This window comes from Gordionus sp. m RMFG-2023, chromosome 3, assembly GCF_954871325.1.
Source record: "Gordionus sp. m RMFG-2023 chromosome 3, tfGorSpeb1-WG-v2, whole genome shotgun sequence".
Classification (NCBI taxonomy): domain Eukaryota; kingdom Metazoa; phylum Nematomorpha; class Gordioida; order Chordodea; family Parachordodidae; genus Gordionus; species Gordionus sp. m RMFG-2023.
In genome coordinates, this window is record NC_088777.1 from 35,839,880 (window position 1) to 35,867,365 (window position 27,486).

The 27,486-nt window shown below is 27.1% G+C and overlaps 1 protein-coding gene and 1 non-coding gene across 2 annotated transcripts in view; one reads left to right on the forward strand and one right to left on the reverse strand.

Moving 5' to 3' along the window:
• Positions 1–4,382: 4,382 nt before the first annotated feature.
• Trnai-uau (transfer RNA isoleucine (anticodon UAU)) lies at positions 4,383–4,470 on the reverse strand. Its single transcript is given in 2 exon segments — positions 4,383–4,418; positions 4,433–4,470. It is a non-coding gene; the product is annotated as a tRNA-Ile (tRNA).
• Positions 4,471–5,109: 639 nt separating this feature from the next.
• The window catches only part of LOC135925907 (uncharacterized), a 25,473-nt gene continuing 3,096 nt past the window's right edge, over positions 5,110–27,486 (forward strand). Inside the window, exons 1-22 of the mRNA XM_065461477.1 lie at positions 5,110–5,280; positions 5,420–5,618; positions 5,821–5,873; positions 7,719–7,830; positions 8,245–9,351; positions 9,573–9,829; positions 10,545–10,641; positions 11,981–12,061; positions 13,083–13,200; positions 13,328–13,427; positions 14,491–14,641; positions 15,166–15,262; positions 16,106–16,191; positions 16,907–17,033; positions 17,569–17,620; positions 18,869–18,973; positions 20,784–20,876; positions 21,391–21,547; positions 22,668–22,848; positions 23,119–23,231; positions 26,691–27,145; positions 27,254–27,367. Coding sequence (XP_065317549.1) covers positions 5,152–5,280; positions 5,420–5,618; positions 5,821–5,873; positions 7,719–7,830; positions 8,245–9,351; positions 9,573–9,829; positions 10,545–10,641; positions 11,981–12,061; positions 13,083–13,200; positions 13,328–13,427; positions 14,491–14,641; positions 15,166–15,262; positions 16,106–16,191; positions 16,907–17,033; positions 17,569–17,620; positions 18,869–18,973; positions 20,784–20,876; positions 21,391–21,547; positions 22,668–22,848; positions 23,119–23,231; positions 26,691–27,145; positions 27,254–27,367 — 3,984 coding nt within the window. The 5' untranslated portion in view covers positions 5,110–5,151. The remainder of the gene's footprint in view (positions 5,281–5,419; positions 5,619–5,820; positions 5,874–7,718; positions 7,831–8,244; positions 9,352–9,572; positions 9,830–10,544; positions 10,642–11,980; positions 12,062–13,082; positions 13,201–13,327; positions 13,428–14,490; positions 14,642–15,165; positions 15,263–16,105; positions 16,192–16,906; positions 17,034–17,568; positions 17,621–18,868; positions 18,974–20,783; positions 20,877–21,390; positions 21,548–22,667; positions 22,849–23,118; positions 23,232–26,690; positions 27,146–27,253; positions 27,368–27,486) is intronic.

Consider the following 27,486-nt stretch of genomic DNA (forward strand, 5'->3'; position numbering starts at 1 on the left):
ATATCTTATCTACTATGTGATATATATTTCATATATATTTGTATTAGATATTTCATATATGTTGGTATATTATATATATTCATCAATATTAATATTATTAAATGATAAATGTCAATCAATTATTAATATATATTTAGAAACATAAAAAATATTGATTTTTGTTTATATTGATTGATAAAGAATTAACGCGGAGGAATATAATAATTGTAAAACAAAGAAAAGAATTTTTATATATATTTTTATATGATTATGATTTTTATGATTGTTTTATAAAAAATATGGGAATTAATTTTAAAAAAAGTTATAAAATAAAGAAATGTTAAATTGTAGTAAAATGTTCAAAATTCTAACCATTAATATTAAGTTATAATAATAATCGGTGAGATTATTGGGAAATTATAAGTTATAATCATAATCAGTGAGATTATTGAGAAACAATATTATAAATTATTGGGTGTTATTTTGAATGCTACCTTTATAATTCTTTGTTTTTAATTTTAGATTTTATATTCTACATAAACATAATCTTATCAATAATTTTTCTTTTTCACTTTTATTTACATATTTTTCTTACGTTCTTCTGGAATTTTTTTTTTGTATTAGAATACAGTTTGACACATCTCCTTGTCCCGCCGTATATATTGATTTGCATTAGACTGAAAAGTTCTAATTGCCCTGTCGCCTCCTCTCTTCAACACCACTGTCAAGAAAGCGGGATTGTCAAGAAAGCGAGATTTGACATTGGAATCAAAACCTAAATATAAATAAAAAGAAATATATACTAAAATTATAGTTGAATCCTTTATTAAATAATAATCAATATAATTAAATACAAAGTAAAAAACATAATCAAAATAAAAGAAAAATTAAAATTAATAAAAAAATAAAAAAATTAAAACGTAAATTTAAGTTAAAAATAATAATTTAATCATCATCTTTCGCCTCCTAATTTTTCCATTATATATCCTTTTTCTTTAATCAACATTTGCATAGTCTCAATTTGTATCGAAATTTAATTCTTTTTTCTTGAGTAGATTTGAATATCTTTCGGCTTCGTAATTTTGTTTAAAAGTAATTTGCCTGTCTGGCGTTTTTCTTAATCTAGTAAATTTGCATGTTACCACAATTACAACAAAAGGTAATAATAAAAAATGTTCCATTATTTTCCTTTAAATAGGGTTAACAAATTTGTTTACCAACTTTGTCATTACTTTAAAAATATTAATAATTCCTATATAATCATCCTACAAAAATCCTTATTCTAATAATAAAATTCTGGCTTCAACCAGTACACGTTATAATTTACCATTAAATTTAATTTAAAAATTTTAAATTAATATTTATGTAAAATATTTACTTACCTTTTTATTTAAGTAAATCAGTATCTACCAGAATTCGTCATCCTGGTCACGGCACCACTTGTTAAATGATGAACTTTATTAACATCAACAAATATATATCAAATCAGCAATACATCTGGTAAAAATTACACAAAATACATCATCATGTCTGAAGACAAAGCTTCTTCAGATATCAACTAACTTCAAAAGATCACTTTTGATTGTCATTTCATATATATCATTATATATGTATATATAACAAAAATACAAAACTACAACGTAAGTATTATAATTTATTAATACAAGATAATTATTTCAATGTTAATATTGAACTATTCTTCCTTTAGTCATAAATATGGATGACGAATTGAGGAAAAAAATACACAGTAAAGTATTATATAAAGTTGGTTATGGTCGGTGCACTGGTCTATAGATTTGGTTAACCATATCGACCGATTTGATTGAGTTAGGCTGCTTATTTTTTCGAGCAAAAATCATACCAAAAATTACGATTATTCGACCCAACCAAGCAATTTAACAACCCATAAAATATTTAAAAAATTTGGATTTGTGACAAATTTTACTTTTGCCTTATTTTCCGGAAAGATTTTCCATTTTATGTCGTTGTAATTAGTAAAAACACGACTTTTACTATGAAGCTCAAATTATAAAAGTTAGAAGGCTTGGTTTTTTAATATTTTAAATTTAATAATAAGGCCATCAAAAATTTAAGAAACATGTTGTGCCAATATTTTTTCTTAAAAAAATTGGATATTATTTAAAATAATATGGGGTAGCTTCGTTCTGACAACAAACCTGGTTAAGAATATATAATTTTATCGATTTTTAATAATTTTGAAAGTATCAATAATTGACACAATTTTTATGTTATATCCTTGTTTAAATTTTATAAAATTTTAAAAATAAGGTATAAAAAGGTTTATAATAAGGATTATGACAATTGTAACTTTTCTATGATACATCTTTATTCAAATTTTTATTTATGCTAATATAAATTTTTACCTATTTGCTTGAAAAAAAAATCAAAAAAGTTAAAAAAAATAATGATTAGAACAATTGTCACCTTTTTATGGTAGATCTTTTAATTTAACATATTTACAATAAATTTTTTACCATTTTGCGTCTAAAAAATTTAATAAAGTAAAATAACAACGATTATGACAATTGTCACTTTTCTATGGTACATCTTCATTGAAATTTTAATTTTACATGTTAATTATATAAGCTATTTGAGTCAAAAAAATTCAAAAAGTTAAAAAATAGCTATTATGACAATTGTTACTTTTCTTTTTTACCGTACATCTTTATTGAAATTTTAATTTAACATATTTAAAATATATATTTTTATCCATAAGAGTCAAAGAAAATTTTAAAAGTTAAATAATTATGATTATGACAATTGTAACTTTCTATGGTATATCTTCATTGATATTTTTAATTTTCCATGTTAATAATATAAATTTTAATCCTTTTGCGTCATAAAAAATTCAAAAAGGTTTAAAGAAAAACATAACATCTTTATTGAAATTTTAATTTAAATTTTTAATAATATAAATTACCCATTTGTGTCAAAAAAGCTAAAAAAAAATAACAATTATGACAATCGTCACTTTTTATGGTACATCTTCATTCAATTTTTATTTTAATTTAACATGCTTACTAACCCGTACTTCCAAAAAAATATTATAAAAAAAATCATTTACATCTTTGATTCGAATTTTATGATCTTCAAAGATCTCGATCTTCAAAGATCTCGATCTTAAAAGATCGTTGCTCAAAATTATTTTAAATAAATATTTATCGTTGCTCTAAATTTAAAAATAAAATCTTCAAATTTTACGATCGATCTTGAGGATTCTTTTATTTTGAGCAAATGTATAACTTTGTTGCCAATAAAATTATGCTTAAAAAATATTTATTAAACACTAAACAAAATATGTATATAAATTTTCAGAAAAATTTATAAATGTTTATATAATATTTATAACAAAAGATAAAGAATTGAATCATCAACTTAAGGAATGCGTGACAAGTTTATTGGAAAATTGCACATTATTTATAAAAAGGAAGCACTATATGGAAACATAAATGCATTTATCATGTATAAATAAAATTTTACAAGTTATCAGTAGTGATTTGAGATCTTTTTGATTCATTATCAAACCTGCAACAAAAAAAATGTGTTCATTCGGGATGCTGATAACTGGGTTCGGGGTGCCGATAGTTACGACGGGAAGTATTTTCACAGTCAGTATTGCTAAATTAGATAATTCTGCTCTATTCGTTTCCAAATGCCAACAAATCAATTTCAACTTATTCTTGCTGTCATAATATCTCATATTATAGCTAACATTGCAGGAAATATAAAGAATATTGATACTACTATAAGATTTAATTTATAATAAATATTTTTATACAAATTTTTTTCTTCAATTTAAAGATATTTATAAATAAGCGCCATGCCACTAAAAATCTACGTCATTGAAATGTCTAAAAAAGGTTCGACGACGTGGCTGCGCACAGATCTAGAAGCGACTAATGTCCATTATAACCGAGAGCAAATTTTTATTTTTCGGTAGATTTTAGATTGCTAAATGATGACCAAAATTTATGACAAACAGGGTCCCCTACCCACACCCCCAAAATTCCCGGTCCATCTACCGTAGTCTACCCTCTACCACTCATGGAGCCTCTGGTTAGCATTCTTCATCGAGGAATTTTATAGAACCATCTAAAATATTTTATAATATAATAAACAATAACAACACTACCATTTTCTTCTAGCGCATCTTAACGGACTAAAAGCTGTTCAACACGTTTTAATAGTATGGGTAACAAGTCTGAAAATATTCCATCTCTTTTTAATTTATTTTTCTAAAAATTTGTAAACATTATAGCTATTTTTTAATTAAAATTTTTTTAAAAATCAACCCTTACCTAAAAATAATTTAAGTGAAAATTAAATTAATCTGAATTCTGATTATATGATTAAAAAAAATGTTTTACTTAATATAAAAAATGTGCCCCGGGTGAGGATCGAACTCACAACCTCCGCATTGCTCAATACTATTTATAAGTACGGCGCGCTGACCAATTGCGCCACCGGGGCTTGTGAAATTCTTTAACTTTTTTTTTAGATAAACCAAGGTTATTATATTATTTAATTAGTCAAATTGATCTTAATTATGTTAAATTGAAGAATTGATAAACATTAATATTCCATCGAGCATTTTTTAAATATTTTTGGATCACACATTTATTACATTCACGCATTTGGAATGAATTAGATATTGATAGTCAGGTAATAATTAATTAGTCTGTTATATATTTATAAATATTATTAATAAAAATCAATCTCAAGTCAAATATGTTGATAATATTGAATAATTTACTGCAAAGAAAATTTTATAGAACAATAAATAGTTATATTTAATGATAAAATTAATTGGATAGGGATATTTAATTAAAACAAGTATTAATGAATTACATTTTTATAATAAACTGGCATTTTGTTATATTTTTGCTAATAGTTCACAACAAATCATCTCCCTTTTATATTATTTTTATAAGGGTGATCTATCAATTCTATAATTATAAATTAAGTTTTTAATATAATGTAAGAATTTGATAACATCATATAGGGTAATAGCAAAAAGATATATTATAAAATAAATAGGTTAATGTTTGTATCTATATAATAAAAATTTACCTTAAGATCATGTTTTTATGTATAATATTATATATATAGCCCTTGATTGAGTTTTCAATCTGGTTTATTCGTAATTAACATATGAATTGGCTTGATACAACTTCCCTCTCTATCATAGCTACATCAGCTTTCAAAAAGGCTCAGAAAAAAATTGATAGAATATTAGAAATTCAAGATGAAGATGGTGCTAATCTAAAATTTAAATCTAATGTAAGAATATAATTTTGTACTAAGTAACAACTTTCTTTACATTCTCATTTTCCTATAATTATTTTTATTTTCACAAGTCTATAGTTATTTATGTCTTCAAAGAAATAAATATTAATTTTACAGTTTTTTTTTCTTGAAGGAGAATGATTCAACTGTAATAGTAAATGAATCAAATAATTCAAAATCTAATACAAAGATTTCTAAATTAACGGAAATGTTGGAAATATGTAAAGATGCTATAATTGATAAAGAAATTCAACATAATTTTTCTGATAAAACAAAGGGTATTGATATTGCAGATAGTTGGAATGAGTGGAATGGTGAAGATGTAATAAAAGGTTGAAAATTATGACCTAATTTATAATAGAAAAAGGGAAAGTAGTTAATTTATAAAAGTGAAGATGGTAAGGAGAAAGGAAGCAATAAATAGAAAGAAATATTTTTTAAAAAAAGAAAACAGCAATATATTTTTTTAACATTATACTTATATAAATATGAATAAACAAGTTTTACATGAATTACTTTGTATTTTATCTTAAGAAAATGTTAATGAAATCCTACAAAACAATATAGCCATTCACAATATTGATGAGGTATTTCCTATTTCTATTTTTATCTGATTGAATAAAGATTTTAAATAAATTTAAAAATAAGAAATTTTAGATTAGGAGGTGTGAAATATGTAATTTTCTTATCAAAAAATAAACAAACATAATAAATTATCAGAGTTATTGCTGAATATTTATATTTAATGCACAATTAAAAGGAAAGAATATTTTGAGTGTGAAGAGATATATTTCCTAATTGTAATTTCATTCATAAAATGTTAGGTTACATGGGCTGACCCTATACCTAAAATATTCTTTGCCTAGCTATATCCAGGATTTTGCTAAGGGGTGAGGGAACCCTATTAGTGAGGTTTCCCTCCTTAAATTTTATTGGAGGCTTTTATGCCCACTTATTGTTCTCCTTCAGCTATAATGGGGTTTTACTTTTTTATTAAAATGTTTTTTTTCTTAAAATTTTGAATTATAGCTATTAATTTAAACTTTTATTAACTTTACTAATTTATCCTTCAAAGTTTTCTTTATAGTGATATTTTGTATATATTTTGGAGAAGGTGGGGCGGGGGGGGGGGGGTGTAGGGGTAATTTGTTTAGCATAAAATGATATTTACGAAACAGGCAAATATGTGAGAGAGGGCCTTTATTACGCGCCTGATTCTTTTGGCGAAAATATCGATTCTGCAGGTCTTTAACAAGAATAAGATATGACAGGGCTCCATACAACTCCCTATAGAAAGTTAGTTACATCTCATCTATGCCCCTCTATATATTATAAAAAATCATATTGAGATCTGTTTTTTTCGATTTACGGAAATTATTAATTTTATGAATGTCAAAAAAAGTAAAAATCTGATCAAAACTGGAAATGGTGATCAAAAGGGAAAAGGGGTATTATCATAAAAGGAAAAACATGCCCTAAAAGGAACTGTTTCAATCAAAAAAGGAAAATCCCCATCTAGAAAAGGAATATTACTATGGCATTGTTAATTTTTTGAACGTGAGAAGGTTTTTTTTCATTTCAGCTTTGGCAAAAAACAGGTAATTTTATCAAAAATGAGCAAAAAAAAAATTCGCGAAAATTAGCTTAACCTTAAATTTCCAAAAAAGACGATGTCTAAAAATTTTTTTTATCCCCTCCTAACCACGCTACTTGGCAAATCATTATTTTTTATAAGTAACAATTTATATTTGTTTTAAATTAGTAAGTTATACGGTAAAAAATTAAAACATGAACATTTATATACACTATTGAATTAAAAATATATATTAAAAACAAAAAAATCAATATAAAAACATATAATTAAAAGAAGGGAAATTAAGAAAAAAAAAATTAAAAAATTTAGTTATGTTTTCTTTTATGAAATTTTGTATTTTATATCAAATTGCTTTTGCAAACAACTTACATTTTTAGCCAAAAAGCCCGCCAACTCGTTGTTTAAAATTTTTTTTAACCCGTCCACCTATTTATATTTTTTTAAAAAAAAGATTACCCGCCCTACTGCCCATTTATCTATAAATTTTGTTATATTTTAATGTATTTCTAATTAAACATATATAATATACAAAATTATGAAATAAAATTTTTATTTTTAATAAATTGAAGTCTGTTCTGCTCATTTCGCCTGAAAAATATAAAAAATTTACCCGCTCATAACTGCCCACTGCTTTAAAATTTAATTTAACCATTCCAATGTTAAAAATATTTTAGAAAACCCGGCGGGCTAAAAATCCGCCTAATGCAGACCTCTACCCCCCCCCCCTTCCCCCTACTATAGATGGCCCTAAGGTTAAACATTATGATAAATATATCATAAATTGTTAAACACCTATTTTTGATTTCAGTACATGAATTAATCTACCAATATTTGATAGGTCTTTTCCAATCCTAGTCCACCAGAATTGGTTATCAGCAGTGCCTCACAAGTTAATTTGTCTTTGACTGGTTCTTATCAAGATGAAACTCCTAACTTAGATGATCAAGAAGGTTCATAAAAAATCTCTCTTAAGTTTGGTTTCAAAAATCAAAAATATATCTTTAACTTGTAATTAGCATGCACTTTATGAATATGATATTTAATTGTTTTTTCCTAACCTTTAGGCTTGACAATAAATTAAATTTATATATTTTTTTAAATGTTATATTTTTAATTATATTTATCCATGAATTAACTCTTTTTTATATATTCCTCAAATAAATTTATGGAAATTGTTTCATAATTGTGTTACCCTTTTAAACAAAATTTTAAAATAATTTTTATTCATCATCATCATTTTCGGCATTAAATTATCCCCGAAGTCTCCACGCGCTTACATATTGTTATGGTTATAAATACACTAAGTAATAGTCCATTTTTAAGGCATATTTAAGAGTTGAATTTGATGAAACTTTTTATATTAGGTTTTAGATCGCATACTAATAAAAACGCGAATGAAATAGTTTCCGGACTGACCACAGAGAAACATTTGGACCACAATATTGACGATAAAATTTATAACAAAACGATTGGCCATACTGAATCTAACCAATCCTTTAAATCCACCAAAATGAAACCATGCTTTATCCTTCATTCTCCTTCTCATTCCGCTATTTTACCTAATCAAGATTATAATTTTCACGATCTTAATTTGGCCGCTCAAAATGAATCCCTGAAAGATCATTCGAGTGATTATGATGATCCACTAGCAACTGTTAAAATTGATGATAATTATGATAGTAATATTGAACCTAAAATGGATAAAGTTGAAATAGAGGAAAATATGGCAAAAATATATCGTGGTCTATTTGAAAATGAGGAAGCAAGAACTAAGCAGGAATATTATAATGATAGCAAATCAATCAAAATCGAAAAAATAAGTGGTGACATATTATTTGACACAAATAATATCAATATAATTGAAAACCAGAAAATCAGTCAATCCTTTAAAAATTTTAACGTTAAAAATGATTGTGAATATCATATTACAGATACCGATATAAATTCATCCTCTCATTCCACCCTCACTTTCAGCGTGTTACATCCTCCCATCATAACACCATCAAACGATAAAAACATTTTACGAGATGATAACATAAATTTTGTCGTAGATTTGGAAAATAAAATAATTACAGACGAAATATTGTTAGCTTCAGAAGATCTAAAATCATATGAAAATAATACAAAATCAAATGACAAAATTAGGTTTATAGATGGCCTGAGAGAATCAGACTATATAACAAAACTTCTCTGTAAAGCAGATGACGATAATAACCACATTATAATATCTGCTAGTTTGGGAAAGGAATATAAAAAAAGCATTAATGTGGAAAACATTAATTATGATAATAAACTCCCTCATAACAACCTCAATATTATTACAGACAACACTACTCTCATAGCAGACGTAGATATCAATCTTCCGTTAAACAATTTTTTAGAGTCACGTGACAAAATTATGACAAAATATCTATACCACGAAGATGTTGAATTAGCGGAAGATAATGTTATAGTAGACGATAAACTAATCGGTTAGTTATAAATTTGAAGAGTAGTTTCTTTTTATGTAACATATTGAGAACTTTTGAAGGAAATTTCATCTTTATATACATACATACTCTTTTTTAAATTAAATGAACATCAGGGTTTTACTAAATAATTTTTAATGTACATTAATAGAAATTTTACCTGAAAATCCAATTATTATCGATCAAGCTTTTGTAAACTTACATACCAATATAAATTCTATTAGTTGCCGAGGACCATAATATCAACGCGAACCTTTTACTGACAGATTTTCTAGGAGCAGAGGATCTAGTATCAGAAACAGACGATCGCTTGGTAAAAAACCAGTCCACCATCGATGCTACAAGGATGCGCAGTAATACATCTTCCGATATAGAAATTCTGTCCCTTCCACCTACTAGTGTGTGTTCTTCTGATTTCACTGGTACTGGTAATTTGGAAGAAATTGAGGAAATGATGAAGGATAATTCGAATTCTTTTAGGGTTTCTTCACATTATTACTTTAAATACGTGTCATACGTGTATCGATGCTTAGAAATGGTGTATACTTAACTTAAAATTTTATCTAATAGAAATAAAAATATAATATCCTCTGTTTTAATTTTCAAAAAAATAAATCATTTAAAGCACTCCAATTCTAAGCTAATGATATTTATTAGAAAAGGAAAAGAAGGGGCGGAAGAAAACTTTTCTCAGTATCACATTGCCTCTGCCAACATATTTCAAACTTTTTAAACAAAGATTTAATTTTGATAGTTTAAAAAATTTATTTGAATGATCTCATGGCTAGAGTAAGATGTTGAAAGAACTGAGCGCAAGAGGTTTATCGCAAAAATCTTCTTGGGGCCCCCTCAAAAACAAAATTTCTTATATGCCCCTTGATCCACTTAATTTGAGACCGTTTGAGGCCCCTATATCTCGTGTAATGATATATAGCGTTGCACTTGCACCTTATTGATTTTTTTAAAAATTAAATATTAGATAGCGTAATTTTGTCCTTATATACAAAAAATTTGTGTGTTTAGTAGCGTCGATGCGTGTGTATCACTAATCCGATACTTCTCTGTTTGAATCCAGTAAGGACAGGATTTTTTTGTACCAAATTGTGTTAGTGTCTTACGACATAGTTATCGATTTCTAGAGTTTTATATATTGACCACTCGTACAACATTTTAACGGGTTTTTTCACACGATTTAGCCTTACAATCATCCTCAATATCTAAGACCCCTGTGTCACATCAAGACCCATAACCCGAGCAACATTTCCGCTCAAGATGGCTACTACGACACTAAAAGTTGAGTCTTCTTTTTTTTAAAAGTTTTACAAATATTTTAAAATAAAATGTAAACTAAAATATATTTAAAGGCCTCTCGGATCGCGACTGTTTTCGGTGTATAATTGTTAAATCAATATCCTCTTTAAATTGATCTCACTTTTATCATGGGATTTATTAATTTGAATTTCAAATTTAAGAACAATCATGTTTTACTTTAAATTAATCTCTTTTTCTTAAAAAAAATTATAATCCCATGTTCAATGATGATTTTTTTAAAAACTTTCCCCTTATAATTTAAAATCGATTTCGTGAATCTCTCTCATTGGTTTTTTTATGTTTAAATCGTAAAATAACTTTAATATCTTTTTTTGATTTGATTAATGTTTTTTATGGTAAATAGATAATTCTATTTTATAGGTATTTTTTTATATTTTATTTTTAATCTTATCAGAACATTATGTATGACCTTTTTTTAACAAATTTAAATGATTAACTAAACGTCGCCACAATATATTTTAATATTTTTGTGGCATTTATTCTCCCATTATTTTTAAATACCTAATTACAACTAACTACAGAAAGGATTTTTAGAAACCTTTTGGACTGTAAATTTTATAGGGGAAAGAATCTTAATTCTTACAACCGTGTTCAGGTCATGCCATGTCAAATTGATCAAGATTCCTATGACCTCTAGGGTTTTGGTGATTTTAAAAATACAGGGCGCGTCTATCTATAAAAAATATTTAAATTAGATCAATTAAAGTCAGAGATTGTTTGAAAAAAAATATAGAATGGAACGTTTAGTATTCATACTGCTCAAATTTTCAATTTCCATTTGAAACAATTTGCAAAAATAAACACAGTCAAAATTATTAAAAATAACGAAATTTTAAAAATTCCGGACCAGTTTAAAATTTTGGCTTCTGCAGGTCTCCGAAATGAATATTAATTCCATTATATGATTTTTCTACTGACTGATTGATAAATTTAGGCTTAAAAATTATCCTGGTATAGATTTTGTTCATAGTGTATTTTTTTAGTTAAATTTTCTGGTAGCCATTTTTTAGTCTCCCGTCATTCTTTAATTTTTGAGCCCTCCATAAAAGGACCACTTTGAGGGTCAAACTTACTGATATAAATGGGAGGAGATGAGGGAGGGAATATTTTTTATTCAATAATAATGATAAACACTAACAATTTCAATATATTCTTTATGAATTTTTTTTTCTATTTTAATAAATATAATTTAAAACATGATTTTTAATATTTCATAAATTATTTTTTGGGAGCCTAAATATTTTGGAAATATTAAATTTAATAAAAACAGAATTATTACATTTAAATTTCATATCTAAAGGTTCGAAAACTCAAGCCAAAAAGTCGGCTATAATATTACCCATAGCGGCTACTCACATCAAGCTCCAACCAAAGCAGGATGGTAAGCGGCTTAATTTGTTTTATCATTTTAATTATCTTCTTTCATTCTGTCTTACATTTACAACTAAAAAATTTGTTCCTTGAAAATCTTTTTACGAAGTTATCAATTTTTCTAAACTTATGTTTTTCCCGTTTATAGCGTTTTCACACATTTCTTAGTTTTGATCGAAGTTTAACAATTTACGAGTTTTATAAAATCTTTCAATGATTTTTAGTTGATTAAAGATAAAATTAAGGTTAATAAAAGAAAAATTTATTTCAATATATTTTATGAACTCGATCAGCCGTTAAACATCTACAGCTAATGCCAGCCTCAGAAATAAATGTAACTGTTCTCATACCATCTCATGATTAACCATTATAATAGAGACCTGAAAATCCCGGTTCATGGGAGGAGAATTTTTTTCAAAAAATATAACGGGTCAGACCGCTAATTTGTACATAAAATAAAATATCAGGCAGGGCTCGCAAATATTTTCGTAAAATTTTAATAGGCCACTACTAGGTATTGAATTTCGATGTTTTTTTGAATTTATCCAATATTTTACTGATACTATTTAAAAATAAATTACGATGTGCTTATTTATTTGTATTTTAAGAGTTGTCAACCTAAAATACAAAATCTAAAAATAATATGGTAAATTCACAAAAAGTTAAACAGTTATTTTATTTATAATATGATCCAATTACAAATGCTTGATATAAATATGAAACACAATTGATTTATAAAACGGTTGTTGTTGAAAGAAATAGATCGCCATATGGGCGAGATATCGCCATAATTGACATTGGGCAGACATTATAGATAAATATTAAAAATATGTTGGCTGAAAAATTGTTATAAAAAAAGAAGCCGGAGCCGACTTTTCATAAAATTTTAAAGGCCGGGCAAATTCTTTTCCAAATATTTGGCAAATTTGTTTTTCAGAACTCTGATTGTACCATAATACATATATTATATTTATATTATTATTATTTTTATTCTTCTCCCTTTAAACCTTCAATTTTTATTTATTATGCAGAACAGGACAATAAAGCAGCGAATGAGAATTCGAGTTTGATTTTAAAAGTCAGGGAAGAGCAAATACTGAAACTATCCAAAGAAAACATGGAAATTAAGGAGGAACTCGCTAAAATGAGGTTATAAAGCAATCATGTTATCATCATTATACTATATTTTAATAGTTGATAAATTAAGAATAAAATATAGAAAGAAGTAAGAGAAAACAATATAATTTAACTATATTTTAATTTTAAACTCATCAAGGGATAAAATTAATACGGATCATGAAGAAGTCGACGATTTAAAGCGAGAATTTGGTCAAAGGATAAGCGAATTGGAGAAGAAGCTTTCGGTTGCTAACAAAGTAATATAATATTATTTTGATATTTCGCCGATTTTAACAAGATTTTGCAGTGTTTATTACTAATATCTTATCGGTTATATATCGAATAGTTTATTCTATATACTCACCATATCTCCCTTTTTGGCGAGGTGTGTTCTTCCCACATAAATTTTATTGAAGATCTTTAGGTCCACTTATTGCCTTTGGCTATATTATATTATTAAATTAATTTTGGGTTTTACCTTTTCTTATAAAAATGTTTTTCTAATAATTTTGAATTTCCTTATTTTAAAAAGTTTCACTTTGACTAATTTTTCTTTATAGTGATATATTGTGTACATGGGGGGGGGGGGGGGGTATTAGCTTAAAATGATATGGGTTGTTAGCAAACAAATTAGTTAATTAGCTTACCTCTCCCCCTTCCCTACTAACATCTTTCGCTATGATTTTTCAACTTAATATCAGTCAAATGTTATTACATCTTTAATTTGTATCTTTTAATATCCCATTTGTTGTCCTTACTTATCTATTTTTTGGTTATATTATATGTTACAATCTATTTTTAACATACCTTATTTTTATTAGTTTAAATTTTTAAAGAATTAATCTATTTTATAACCTTGACTGACAAAGTATTATATTATTATTTTTTTTACATACATCTAGTTAAAGTCATAAAAAAAAGGCAATTTTAAGGCTACACCTATGCGTCGATATTTACCGATATTCACAGAAATTAATTCGAATCCTATATATAAATCCATTTTTTAAATGTAAATGGTATTACAGGAACAATAAAACTACAATATAGTTCATAGCATAAAGAATATATTATATAAATATGTAAATATGACTATAAAATTAACTCTAAGATATTGAATTATTGTTTAGAATATCATTTAAAAAAATTGATAATGATTTTTGGTAAGCTCATATTGGCAATGATTCAATATATTAATACCGATGCGGTCCTCGATTTTCTCTTAATATTTAAATCAAGCGAATACAAAATTTTCCATTTATTTTGGGTGACTATGCCCATATGTATTAATAATTTTCTAAAGTTGACTATTATTTTCATCAGGACAAAGACATGTTGAAGAAACAAATCAGATCTTTAACAGCGGATAAAACTTCCTCTAACATCCCATCGATCACAAATATGAATGAAATACATCAATTGAATAAAATATTGGAAGAGAAGGATCAAGTCATCAACGAACTCAGGGGAGAAGGTTTTTCATAAAAATAAAGACTACTTGTTTTTCTGTTCAAAGTTTTGTATTTCTTTTCTGTTTTGAATTTCTTTTCTATCTCACTATCATTTCATAATTTGCACACTAGTGCCCGAATTAAGTTTTTGGAATTAGTGGTAATGAAGGTCAATTAGGAGTGATTCCGCAATTCGAAGAAGTCAAAGAAAAATGACCGACTACTTTAAAGTAGGGTTCGAATTCAAATAGAATCTAGTTTCTTAATTTGCCATATCCGGATCGAACAGACGGGACCAGTTGGGACTATAAAATAATTAGATTCCATTACCCGTATTTTTAAAAAACCGAATTATGGTGCGGTCTGAACCGGTGATTGACTTTCGCTAATTAGTGGAATGAAGAGAAGATAAATTTATTAATTATCTATTTGAGTGTTGATATTTTTTTACATTTTGACCAAATAGCTTTTTTTGCATCTCTAAATCAATTATTATAAAACGTTGATAAATACATAATTTTTCTTTTTTTTAACGCCATTATGTAAGGTGAAAAATTGTCTAAACAACATTTGCTACATTCCTCGTTGGTGAAAAAGCTGAGGAGTAAAGAGAAACGATTAGAAACGGATCTAAACAATTCTAAGTAATAAAAAATATAAGTTCTTTGTACAGATAATAATATTTATTATTAGATTTATAAATAAAAAAGCATTATAATATTTAGAAAAAGTTAAAGAAAAAAGAATGTAATGGGGGCTTAGTATTCACAACTAGAGGTTGGTGCCCGGGTAACTTGTGAAATATTTTTACGAGTCGGGTATGAATTACTGAAAAAAGTTTAAAACTTTTAATTAGGCAAATTTATATATTTTTTCTTCATAATAAATATAACTGGCCAGACAACTTGTGCGAAATTATTTTACGGGGCCAAGCAAAATATTTGCCAGCCGGGTCGAAAAACTGTTTCAGAAATCTTCACGGTTTGGGCATGGCCTCGCCGACTTATAGTTACGAAGTTATAAAGATGATGGGATAAAAAATGTATATTCAGGTAAAGGGGTATGTTGAAACGGTTCCATGTAAATTCAACGAAGCTTTTATCTCGAATCCACATTCACGAATACTATTCAGGAAAGAGAATAACGCAGAATTTTGTAGCTAAATCCTTATCGCTAACCCTTTAGAGCGAATAATTACAGCTAAAGTTTTATCGCGAACCAATAATCCCGAAAATTATAAATCGAAGTAATTATCGCGAAGACAATATAGCGAAAACTATTTCGCGAAACATATACCGTGAAAATATTATCAATAATTGCTAGTAGTGATTATTTTATTTTGAAACATCACATTCGAGATAAAAGTTTCGCAATTTACCTGACGAGTTGAAAACGTATAATAAAAAATGTTATTAGAAGAGAGCAGTTTTAAAAATTCTTTTTTATTTATGTCTTCAATAATTTACGACTTAAAAACATAATTTTAGCAAAAGGGTCGAAGAATTAACCGTCGAAACAAATAAACTCAAGGAGAAATTGACCACGAAGGAAACAGTAGAAGATGAACATTCAGGTATTTTTTTTAAAAAAATCATTTTTTTGAGTTATATCTTTTACGATTAAAGCTGTGTTTATTACTATATGGGGCAGGAACTGTATAACCCTGAAGACCTAAATTCTGATTTTATCCTTCCCTTTTTTTAAATTAAGCCACTGATTTGTGCTTTTTTCATTTTTTTTAAATTGAAATGGTAGATTAAGAGGAAACATAATTAATTCTCCATTGGCGAAGGGAGTGGGAGAGTGTAAACACCCCCCCCCCCCACCTACTTTTTCTTTGCAAAAATATGAATAAAATATATCATCCATATATATTTTTTAAAGAAATATGTTCTAAATCAGAGTTTGAAAAATTTTTTACAATTTTTGATTTCATATCTTGAAGATTATTTATGCAAAATTATAAAAAAATTATTTTTAGATAAAATTTTATCAAAATCTCTGTTCTTCAAAATCATTCCTTAAAGATTTTTGTTCAAAAATGGTTTGAAGATTTTTTTCAAACTTGGATTTAAATAAATAATTTTTTTAAATAATGGCTATAATAAAGATTTTTGAAGGAAAAAGGTGGAAAACCCATTTAAAAAAAATATATAATCGGCAGAACTATCCAAAAAATTATGGCGAAATAAAACCTCCTTATAATCTTCCCTTTATAAAAATCTTATATTAATGTCTAAACAAGTTAACTATAAATTTTAATGCTTTCTAAAACTTTTTTTAAAAAGAACTATTGCAACAAATAACGGCGGATAATATACTCAAAACGGAACGAATCAACGAATTGGAAGGAAACTATCACGAAACTTTGGAAAAATCTAACAGTTTACAAACCGGGTTAACTGGAGCTTACAAGTTTAAATACAATTATAATATTATTAGGCCATTAAATTTATCGGCAAGCAAAATTTTGTGAACCTTATTGTGCAAATTCTAGACTCAAATCATAGGGGAAACCTACATTCCCTTATTTATGTTTTTAAAAGATTAGGCTTCCAATGGTAACTTCGAAACTGATAGCAGTAATGATATACTCTTTTATTTGAAAACATATTTTTTTATAAGTAAATAAATGAAAGCAATTTAGAATAAAACTGCATAATTGCTACCCTGGCAGAATAGTTCCTTGATCCCATAACTAAATGTCATTTTTTTAACCTAATAAATAAATTAAATTCGACCAAAGATATTTTTTTAATATAGAAGTTAGGACTTAGAATCAAAACCTAATTTAAATGGCGGCTAACCATTTTAAAGATCTTTTTAACTTATCTCTTTTAATAATGGCAAATATCTCCATATTCTTTCATTTAGAAAATCATCAATTCATTGTATCCTGATTTATGACTTCAAAAAAGGTTAATCTATTGACTAAATAATTTTTTTTAAGGGAAATTAGCGCTTTGCAGAAGTCCGTAGCCGATAAAGAAAAAACTATTCAGGTTTGTGAACTAGTTATCAATGTTTTATAATTATTATTCTTTATTTTAAATGTAAATTTCTGTAATAATATTGAGCTGGTTGACAAAGCTAATAAAAATAGGGAAGCACAAAACCTGAATCTGGTATATTTCTTAATCTCTAATAAAAATACATATTCTAACAAAATTTGAGCATTTCCAGCCATTGGTTAAAAAAAATGTTATGAACGACTGCCGTTTACCCCAGTCTCCCGGCTATATTATATGATTTTCCAAAGAATAAAATAAAAATTTCCCTTCAGTTATAAAACTAAATTCCCGCATCTTTGTGTCTCAGTTCTTGATCCGATTTTTTTGCAAAGTTCGGTAAGGGTCAGATTATAATTTTTTTTAAAATAGAATTCGATCCAGAAGGGTCTAGTCCCGACCCACCTAATCCAGATCCGGGTAGTCAGTGTGGTATAATAGAAATTACAGTTAGGACCGTTATGTCTTAATGCATTAGGAGTAAAAAAATCCTGGACCCAGTCTGGAACAGAGTTCGAGTTAAAAATTGGGTTCGGTCCGGTTTATACTAGTTTTGAATCCAGGTTTGGTGCGGGGAGGAAAAGGAAATCTAAATCTAGGTTCACGCTAGGACGCGTTTTATATCCGCTGCTTTTTTTATTATTAATTTGTTGATTGTGTTCTTTATTAATTTTTATAATAGAGTGATCGGCATCGGACCTAATTTTTTAAGCCCACCCCGGACCGAAATTTTTTTTAAAAATTTTTGCCTGTCTGGCCCAAACCCGATTTTTTTTAAAAAAAAATTTACCGGCTCGGCCCTGCCCGATATTATTTAAATATAGAAATTAATTTTTATAATTACTCAAAATAAAAGATATATGTTATATGGCGTCTAGTTTCTATTAAATAAAATCAAATATTTTTATTTTACATAAAAAATTCAACATAAAATTGATAAATTTAGATATATTTTAAAAAAATTTCAAGACCACCCGGCCCGAATTTTTTAAAAAAATATTAGGCCCGACCTAGCCCGAACCCGATTTTTTTTTAAAAAATAGGCCCTCAGGCCGGGCTTACTTTTGCAGATCTCTAATGGAAACCATATCGAACAACAAAAATAAATGAATTTTTAAAGTATAATATTTTTTTTATTCATGTCTTGATGTCAAATTTGAATGAAAAAAATTATTATTTACTAAATCCAGAATTGTTATTTTGCCATATCTTCTTCTTACGAAATTTATATAATTTTTAAAGGAAATTGAAAGCGACAAAAAATTAGCTTTGGATATAGCTATCAAAAGTTTGAAACTTGATATGGAGAAAGATGACGAGGATAAAAGGATATTTTTATGCGACCAGGTTAATTATCACGATTTAGCTAGTATTTTTTCAAAAGTTTTGTTGTTAATTTATAGGATCAATAAATAGACTTGAGTAAAATGACAAATTTTAGTTGTATTCTTTAATATAAAAATAATATGACGTTCTTTAGTAATTTTAAATAATGATTTTAAAAATAAATTCATGCCCTAATTATATTGTAATTTTAAATAATGATTTTAAAAATAAATTCATGCCCTAATTATATTATTTTCTTGGATAGAAATAATGATATACTTAGTTTACATTTTTCTTGTGAGGAATAGAGATTGGTTTCCATCTGCAGTAATTCGTCTAGATATACTAGTTTCTTTTTTGAAAAATAGTGTTTATAAATATTACCAAACTGGAGAGCGAATAAAATAAGCTAGGCATCACATCCAATATATGGGTTGGTTTTCTATTTTTAAGCAAATCTTGTCATTTTTACTTTTAGTATAAACAAATTATGAGCCATTTGGAACAAAATATTTTCCTGAAAGAATCTTTCTTATTCTTGAGGTAAGGGCCAGTATAAGAATCCTTTATTAGTGACCTTCAAAATATTATTTCCATGCCCATAGTTTCCAACACCTTGGAAATCTTTGGGGACGTGGTTTCCTGATTAATCATAGCCTCTAAAAAAATAACTGTAAACACCAGAGATCCAAACGAGGGGTTTTATCTATGACAGACCTTAAGATCTGTCGATCTAATTTCCTAAGCATCTACTCCTCCTATGGATGGCCCCACACCTTTTATTAAAATTTCAATTTTATATTAGTATTTTTAAAAAAAATATTTAAATACAAAGAAAAAACAATAATAGCGCCTTACCACAAAAAAATTTGAAGATAATAAATAAAATATCATGAATAGAAAGTAGATTAGATCTACATATTTCTATTCCTTTGTTTTATCTCAAGTAAAAATTATTCATTTGGATAGCCGAAATAGCTACTAATTTTCTTTTTTGATATTTTTAAAGATGAAGGAGCCTTGTGCTCAACTGCCGAGTGTGGATGCAGGGGCAAAAATAGTGTTATTTAAAGATGAATATTCTAGATGTTTGATCGGGCGAATATTTTTATGGGGTATAAAGTCCTATACGATGTAACAACCCTTTCTTTTTGAGGAAAATTAAATGAACCTTTATAATTTTCTGAACCCTTATAATAAAATCTTTGAGAGAACCAAATCGTTATAAATACTTACCAACTGGCCCATGAAAGTTTTTAAATTGCATATATTTATTTTAGATGATTAAAATAATTTAAAATATTTAAAAAATAAATCTACCTAAAGTTTTATGTGCGGTAATGTTATGTTATTTCTTATTATATTTTTATAATAAAATTAAGGAATTCAACTTATTTTCTTTATTTTTTATTTGCTTTTTTATCATGGGTCAATTGTGTGTATTATGATATATTATTAAAAAAGTCAAAATTATGAAATACGGAAACAGTCTAAAAGAATCTTTATAAATTTCTAAACTGGAAGGGAACCAATCCGTTTTAAAATTTTTAATTAAGAACGGGAATGGAATTGAACAGTTATACATACATGACAGTACCACACCCTGCAATTTTGGGAAATTTTATTTATAAATTTCCAACGGGAATTTTGCATAGGCGCTAATTTAGATCAGGTCTTGCATTAAAATTTTCTTGATGTTTAAGTTTTACTAGACGAATAGCATGGTTAACTGTCTGTCACTAAAGGTTATATGCAACACAATCAATATTTTCAATTGAACGTTAATTATAATAAAATATATGTTTTAATTTTAAAACTATGTACAAATTAGGTAAAGGAACTCGATAAAGCATTGGAAGAAGCAAAAGATTCTGGTAAATTTAGGGAAGCCAATTTGCAAAGGGAAATTGATCATTTGAGAGAAGTTTTACGATTGATATATTCGCATTTTACTTATAATTTATATGATTCTTTTTTCATTTTTCTTAATTTTATACCCAAATTCGTTTATTCCCCCCCCCCCTTTATCCTTTCTGGAAAATCTTACATAGGATAATTACTTCCTATAATTTAGAGGTCTGTTTAGCCCGATCCGCAAGGTAAAATGATTTTCGGGCATGACCAAACAATTTGCTCAATTTTATAGACCTTATCAGTATTTTTTGGGCCGATATAACCTTTCACATATTTATATCTTTTCTTTCCGTTTCTTGTTGTTATACTTTCAAATATTTATATCTTTTCTTTCTTTCCGTTTCTTGTTGTTATACTTTTATTTCCCACTTTTCTTTTTCTTCTCATAAGGAATTGATGCAAGGAATAGATATTCACAAATCAAACTTTCATAATGGCAAATGATTTTTGAATTTTATTATATAACTATACATATCTTGATAAAAAAATTTATTTATCCCCCTCTTTATTTTGATTATTTCTAGACTTTAAAAAGCTGTGAAAACAAAAGAGCCGATATATCCTGTGATTTAAGCTCGGCCACCAGGCCTCTGGTGATTCAAATTGATGATTTAAAGGCAAGCTTAGTGGCTCGGAAAGATGAAAACGGTCGATTCAGAAGGGAATACGAACAAAAAATGGGTAAAAAAATTATTTTGGAATAAGATTGAAGAAAGCACATAATAATAATAGATTACTCAAACTTCTTAAGCTACACATGCTGTTCTTTTCTTATAAAGAGAGAAATAGAAAAAAGGCTGTTAAACACTTTTGAATCGTAGCTTTCTGTGTAAAATTGTTTATTACTATTAAAAGATTGACTAATAATATTATAATAAAGTGGGAGAGTTCTGAACCAGATCCGAACCCGTGTTAGAATTTTTTCCCCAAACACGAAGCTCCCAAACTCTAAAGTTACACTCGAATTTTCTCGAACTTGTGTCCAGACCGGAATAGCAAAATTTTTTGTGAAAAAAAAATTAATATAAAGATTGCACTTAAGTTATAATTTGTATGGTTTTATCGAAAATATAATTACAAATACATTATCACCAATGCAATACCATGAAACATTATCTATAGCATTACCCACAAATAAATACAATTGTATCCTATAAGGGCTTGGGTGGGATTAATAAATTTTTTTAATTAATTTTACTAAAATTATAAATTAAATATAAATGATAAAGGACTGTTATGGCCTAGGGTTATTAAATAATGAGATTGCTTACTGGTAATGTATTCACCATGGTATATAGAATGTATTAATAATATAGGAATAAATAAAATGGAAAATAAATAAATTTAAAAAGCTATTTAAAGAAGCTTGATCTTTATATTCTGATGAGTTTGAAAAGATATAATTTAAATAAAACACGATACTCTTAATATTCTTATAAATAAAAAAAACCATAGTGTAATTTTGTTTATATCGTCGTTTCATCCAACCTTTTAATATTTTAGATCATTAATTAGATTGAATTTATAATACAAATTTTGGAAGTATAAATTTTCATTTCGAAATTATTAAATTTTAAAATTGAATAAAATATAAATATTTTAATTATAAAATTAATTAAATTAATTTCCGTGATTAATATTTATTTAAAAGTAACTCAAAAAATTAAAGTAAAAAAGTAACAATTCTGAGATCCCGGTAATTGGCCATGTCCTGAGCCTTATTTTCAGAACCATATAAATAAATAATTATAATGTCTAATTAACTTTATTTTTTTTATAAATTATCTTATTTTATATACAGAAACCACAATGACATCATTAGAAGAGAGCCAAAAACATCAAAACTTTTACAGACAAAAAATTCAAGATCTTGAAATAGAGATAGCTAACATTAGCGAACAATTAAGATTGTCCCATCTCAACCAAGGTGAGGTTATGAGACTGAACACCCTGCTGAATGACGAAATAGAATCAATCAAACAGTGAGAGAGAAAAATTCCTTTTTTAAAATATTATTTTCAGACTTTATCTTCTTTCTTTTAATATATCGAATCTTAAAATAATCAAGTCTATTCTCTTTTCTCAAGACGCCTCCCGTTACTTAGATCTTTTTTCTATATCTGATAATTATTTCTCTTTTCTTCAATTTATTTTATTATATAATATTCTGCATGTAGATATTCTTAGGTAATTTTGCTTAAACTAGATTGGTTTTATATATATAACACGATTTTCATTTTTTTTTAAATTAGGCGGAAGGAAAAGTTAGTCACTGAAAAAAAATCCTACATTGAGGAAATTTCCTCACTTCAATTTGAAATACGAAATCTTAAATTGGAACTCGATAATACTAAAGACTTTAAAAGTCAGTTTATAATTATTATATATGATAAATTGTATTTTTAACCTAAGTCGCATGGCAATTTACAAATTAAGCATTAGCAACATCACACAATGCATTACATCCTGCACAGTTACAATTTTTTTAAATGTGAATACTTCTCCTTTGCAAGTTAAAGTTTAAAATTGTCATACAAATTGCCTAGGAGCCTTAAAATGATGTTTTAAAAAAAATTCTCTGAAACATAATTTAATAAACATTAAATGCACAATAAAATTCTTGCAACGTGCCTTTTTAAATTTTTGTTCACTTTTTTTATCAGGAATTATTCAGCTATTTTCATCACAATTTTTATAAGATTATTATTAAAATACGCGCTGGTTTAATCATATTCTGACTAGATGACAACCTTTTTCTTATATTAATTTTTGTTAATCAGTGTCAATATATTACCTTCTATACCTCGAATCTAAAAATATAATAACGCAGTTATACTTTATGATATACCCAGGGGCCCCTACAACGGGGGGGGGGGGGGTCTGAAGCAACTGCTTCAGTAAATTTGAGTGGGGGTTCTTTTTTTTACATCCATCATGATCATATGATTTCTGGTTTATAAATGTAACAATAAGACCCCCCCCCCCCACTTAATATTTAATTTAATATATTGACGGAAATTTTGGTCCATGTTTAGTAAATTTATTATCCGAAATTTCTTGTCATAAATTTTTTTTCCAATTTTAAAATATGCCTAAAAATATTAACCAATATTGACAATAGCAAAATTCCTAGAAATTGGATTACTTATAGTATTAAAATGTATAAAGTTTTTTGCTTAACATGCCTCTTATTTGGTGGTCCACACGCAAATTCAAAATGGACATGTGAAGGTCTAGATAAATGGCAAAATATTAATCGTGATATTATTTTGCATGAATCTTCACAGGCACATATGATGGCCGATTATGGAAGGCTTTCTCATACTAAAATTCGATATTAAAATTTATAACACCTCAGAAAGAATGTGTAGATAATAACCGTTCTATTATAAGAATTATAATAAGATGTTTAGATTATTTAATATCTCGTAACCAAGCCTTCTGGGGGAACAGGCAACAAGAAGGGAATATGATGGCCCTTATTAAGCTTATTGCAGATTCTGAACCTATACTAAAAATGTATATACAGCAAAATGAAGAAAGAAAAAAGGATAAAAAAAATAAGGGATTAAAAACGAAATTATATTCAAACCTATTATCATATAATAACATAAACATTCTCATTGAAAACATGAAAAATATGGTTATAAAAAAAATTCAAAATGAGATTACATTTAACAGGTGCTTTTCAATCATAGTTGATAATACATACGATGTTTCGAAATCAGAAGCAATAGCTTTGATAGTAAGATATGTTGAAAATAGTGAGACGCTGAAGCCTGTTGAAAGACTGATTGACATATATTGTACTGGAAATACCACAGGTCTCGATATAAAGCATAATATAATATCCAAACTTGGCTCGATGAATTTACCCCTTGAATATCTAGTTGGGCAAAGTTATGATGGCGCCTCAAACATGAGTGGAAGAATCAATGGTGTGCAAGCCTTGATTAGAGCAGAGGCGCCAAAGGCAGCTTTTATTTGGTGTTATTGTCATCGATTAAATTTAATCGTTGTTCAATTATGCCAATCAATTAAAGAACTTCGAAATGTTCTAGGAATAATAGATGAGATTTATGTCTATTTTAATGGTGTAAAAAGATATGAGGTACTCAAAAAATTTCAGTGTAATGATCTGAAAAAATCGCAACGATTTCTACGCGTCAAGAATACCACTCGGTAATAGTTCCTTATTTGTTTAAATTTTAAATGTTTTTTTTATTTAGAAGCTGGCTATCGTCATATAAAGCTATTGTAAATTTTTTTCAACTTTATGATGCCTTGAGGGCAGCTTTAACAAATTTAAAGGATTCTGAAGATCCTGCCACTTCCACTATGGCTAGTGCTATAGTCTTTAGAATAGAAAAATTTGTAAAATATTGTTGATAACAAGTTTGGCTTGTACAAAATTGCAAACCATTTCGAAGGATATAGGGTATGCAATAAATCAAATTCAATTGGCAAAAGATTGCTTGATTAATTTGAGAAGTATAATATAAATTATTGTCTTAATTATTTTTTAATCTAATAGATAATAACACTGAATTTTTAGATGTTTTTTCAAAGGCGCAAGATTTTATGAAGGAGAGAAATCTACCTTTTGATTTTGAAAGTTCTAGACTTCAAACATTACAATCCAAAAAGGAGAGGTATATATACTTTCATCATTAAATATAGAAATTTTTTTTAGCTTTAAAATAGGTGTGTTATATGCTGCACTCGATTTAATTATTATGCAGTTTAACGAAAGATTTAATAATGATTCAATGAAATTTTTACATCAAACATCATTTTTTACGCCAAAGGGAATGGCAGAAAAATCAATTATTAAAGAAGATATCGAGGATATCTGTGAATTTTACAATTTAAATTCAAGACAAATTTTCGAAAAAATGTTGAAGTTTAGAAATATTTATAAGATGGCCAAAATGGGGAATGTAATTATTACTCATGACCTAGAGGTTCAAGAATCTAAAGATTTGTCAGATTCTGAGAATTGTAAATTTATTTAATTAAAATATTTTTACCAATACATTATTTAGCTTCTTCTTCTGATGATGATAATTCAGGGACTTACGATTCAGATTGGAAAAACTATTCATTTATTTTACCTTATCGTTTACTTTTAAATTTTTCTGCTTTCCCTAATTCAAGAATTTTATATAAATATTTATTAATCATTCCCACAACCTCATGTACTGCCGAAAGAGTTATGAGTAAAATTAAATTAATTAAAACAAGACTGCGCAGTACCATGAAAGATTCTTTTCTCAATAATTTAACCATATTATCAATGGAAAAAATTTTATTTAAACAATAAAATACCGATGAAATTATAAATTCTTTCGCTTTCTCTTACCCTAATTTATCGAAATTATTAATTTAAAAATAATATTTATAAAGTTATATTATATTTATATTATATATTAAAAATTGATGCAATAAAAATTATTTTTGAAATTTATGGGTGTCATAATTATCATTTTTTCGAAGGGGGAGGGGATACTTTTCAAGGGAGTACTTTTCATGGGGGTATTCTGCTTCATTCGCTCAAAAAGTGTAGGGGCCACTGGATATACCTGTCCTTTTGGCTTAATTACCCTATTATTTTGTATGCATAAGTTCTTTAAAAATACCTATATAAAATATGAATTTTAGTTCTTAAACAAAATCAAATCTATTATATAAATTTTATTTTTTGGGATTACTTATAAAAATTTTAATCCGGAAAATTGACGATTAGAACCCTTTTTAATTTATAAAACCTGCACGAGAAATATGATTATTCTAAGTTTCAATAATTTTAAAAAATATATACTAGCAAAACAACACTCAACTTTATTATCACGCTCTTCCCATCCCGCATTACCAAATGACTCACACAAAGATCCCCTTTTAAACCTTTCGAAACTGATAAATTCCTCCAAGTTGAACGACAACGATTCGCTTTACAAAAATCCATACGATTATTCAACAGCTTTATCCGGTTCAAACAGCAATTTGGATCAGGAAAATCTCGTTAATTCATACAATACTAGAAAATCCAAAAAATATTATGCAAGTACCTCCAGAAATATGATGATCGTCGATGAATCTGATAACCATCCCGCGTTACCTCTCGACAATCGATCTTATTATACTAACGATGAATCCGTTGGGAGTTTGGGAAATATATCATCGATTAGCGACACCCTTCCATTTGACGAACGCCAATCCTCGATTTCTTTCGAAGAATCGCATAACTCTATGTCTACGCTGGCCGATGAAGACCTAATAGTTTTTTCTTAACAATTTATAATTTAATTTTTTTTTAACATATGCTTTTATTTAATCTTTATTCTGGCTTTTTATATTATATATAGACTTAACTATTTTTTTTTATAGTACAACCAAAATGATCATGATCGGGACTACACAAATTTCGAAGGAGGTTGGGTCGACATCGAAAAATTTGAATTTCAGATCAAATTAAAAGAAGGGCATATCCAAAAACTTAAAGTTTCAATTTATTTCATTAAAATACAGTAAAAATGTTTAATTTTTTAATAACCAATCATTGGTTATTATCAGTGATGGAACCAGGACTCTAAAAAGTGGTTCCGTTTCTCAATATTGAA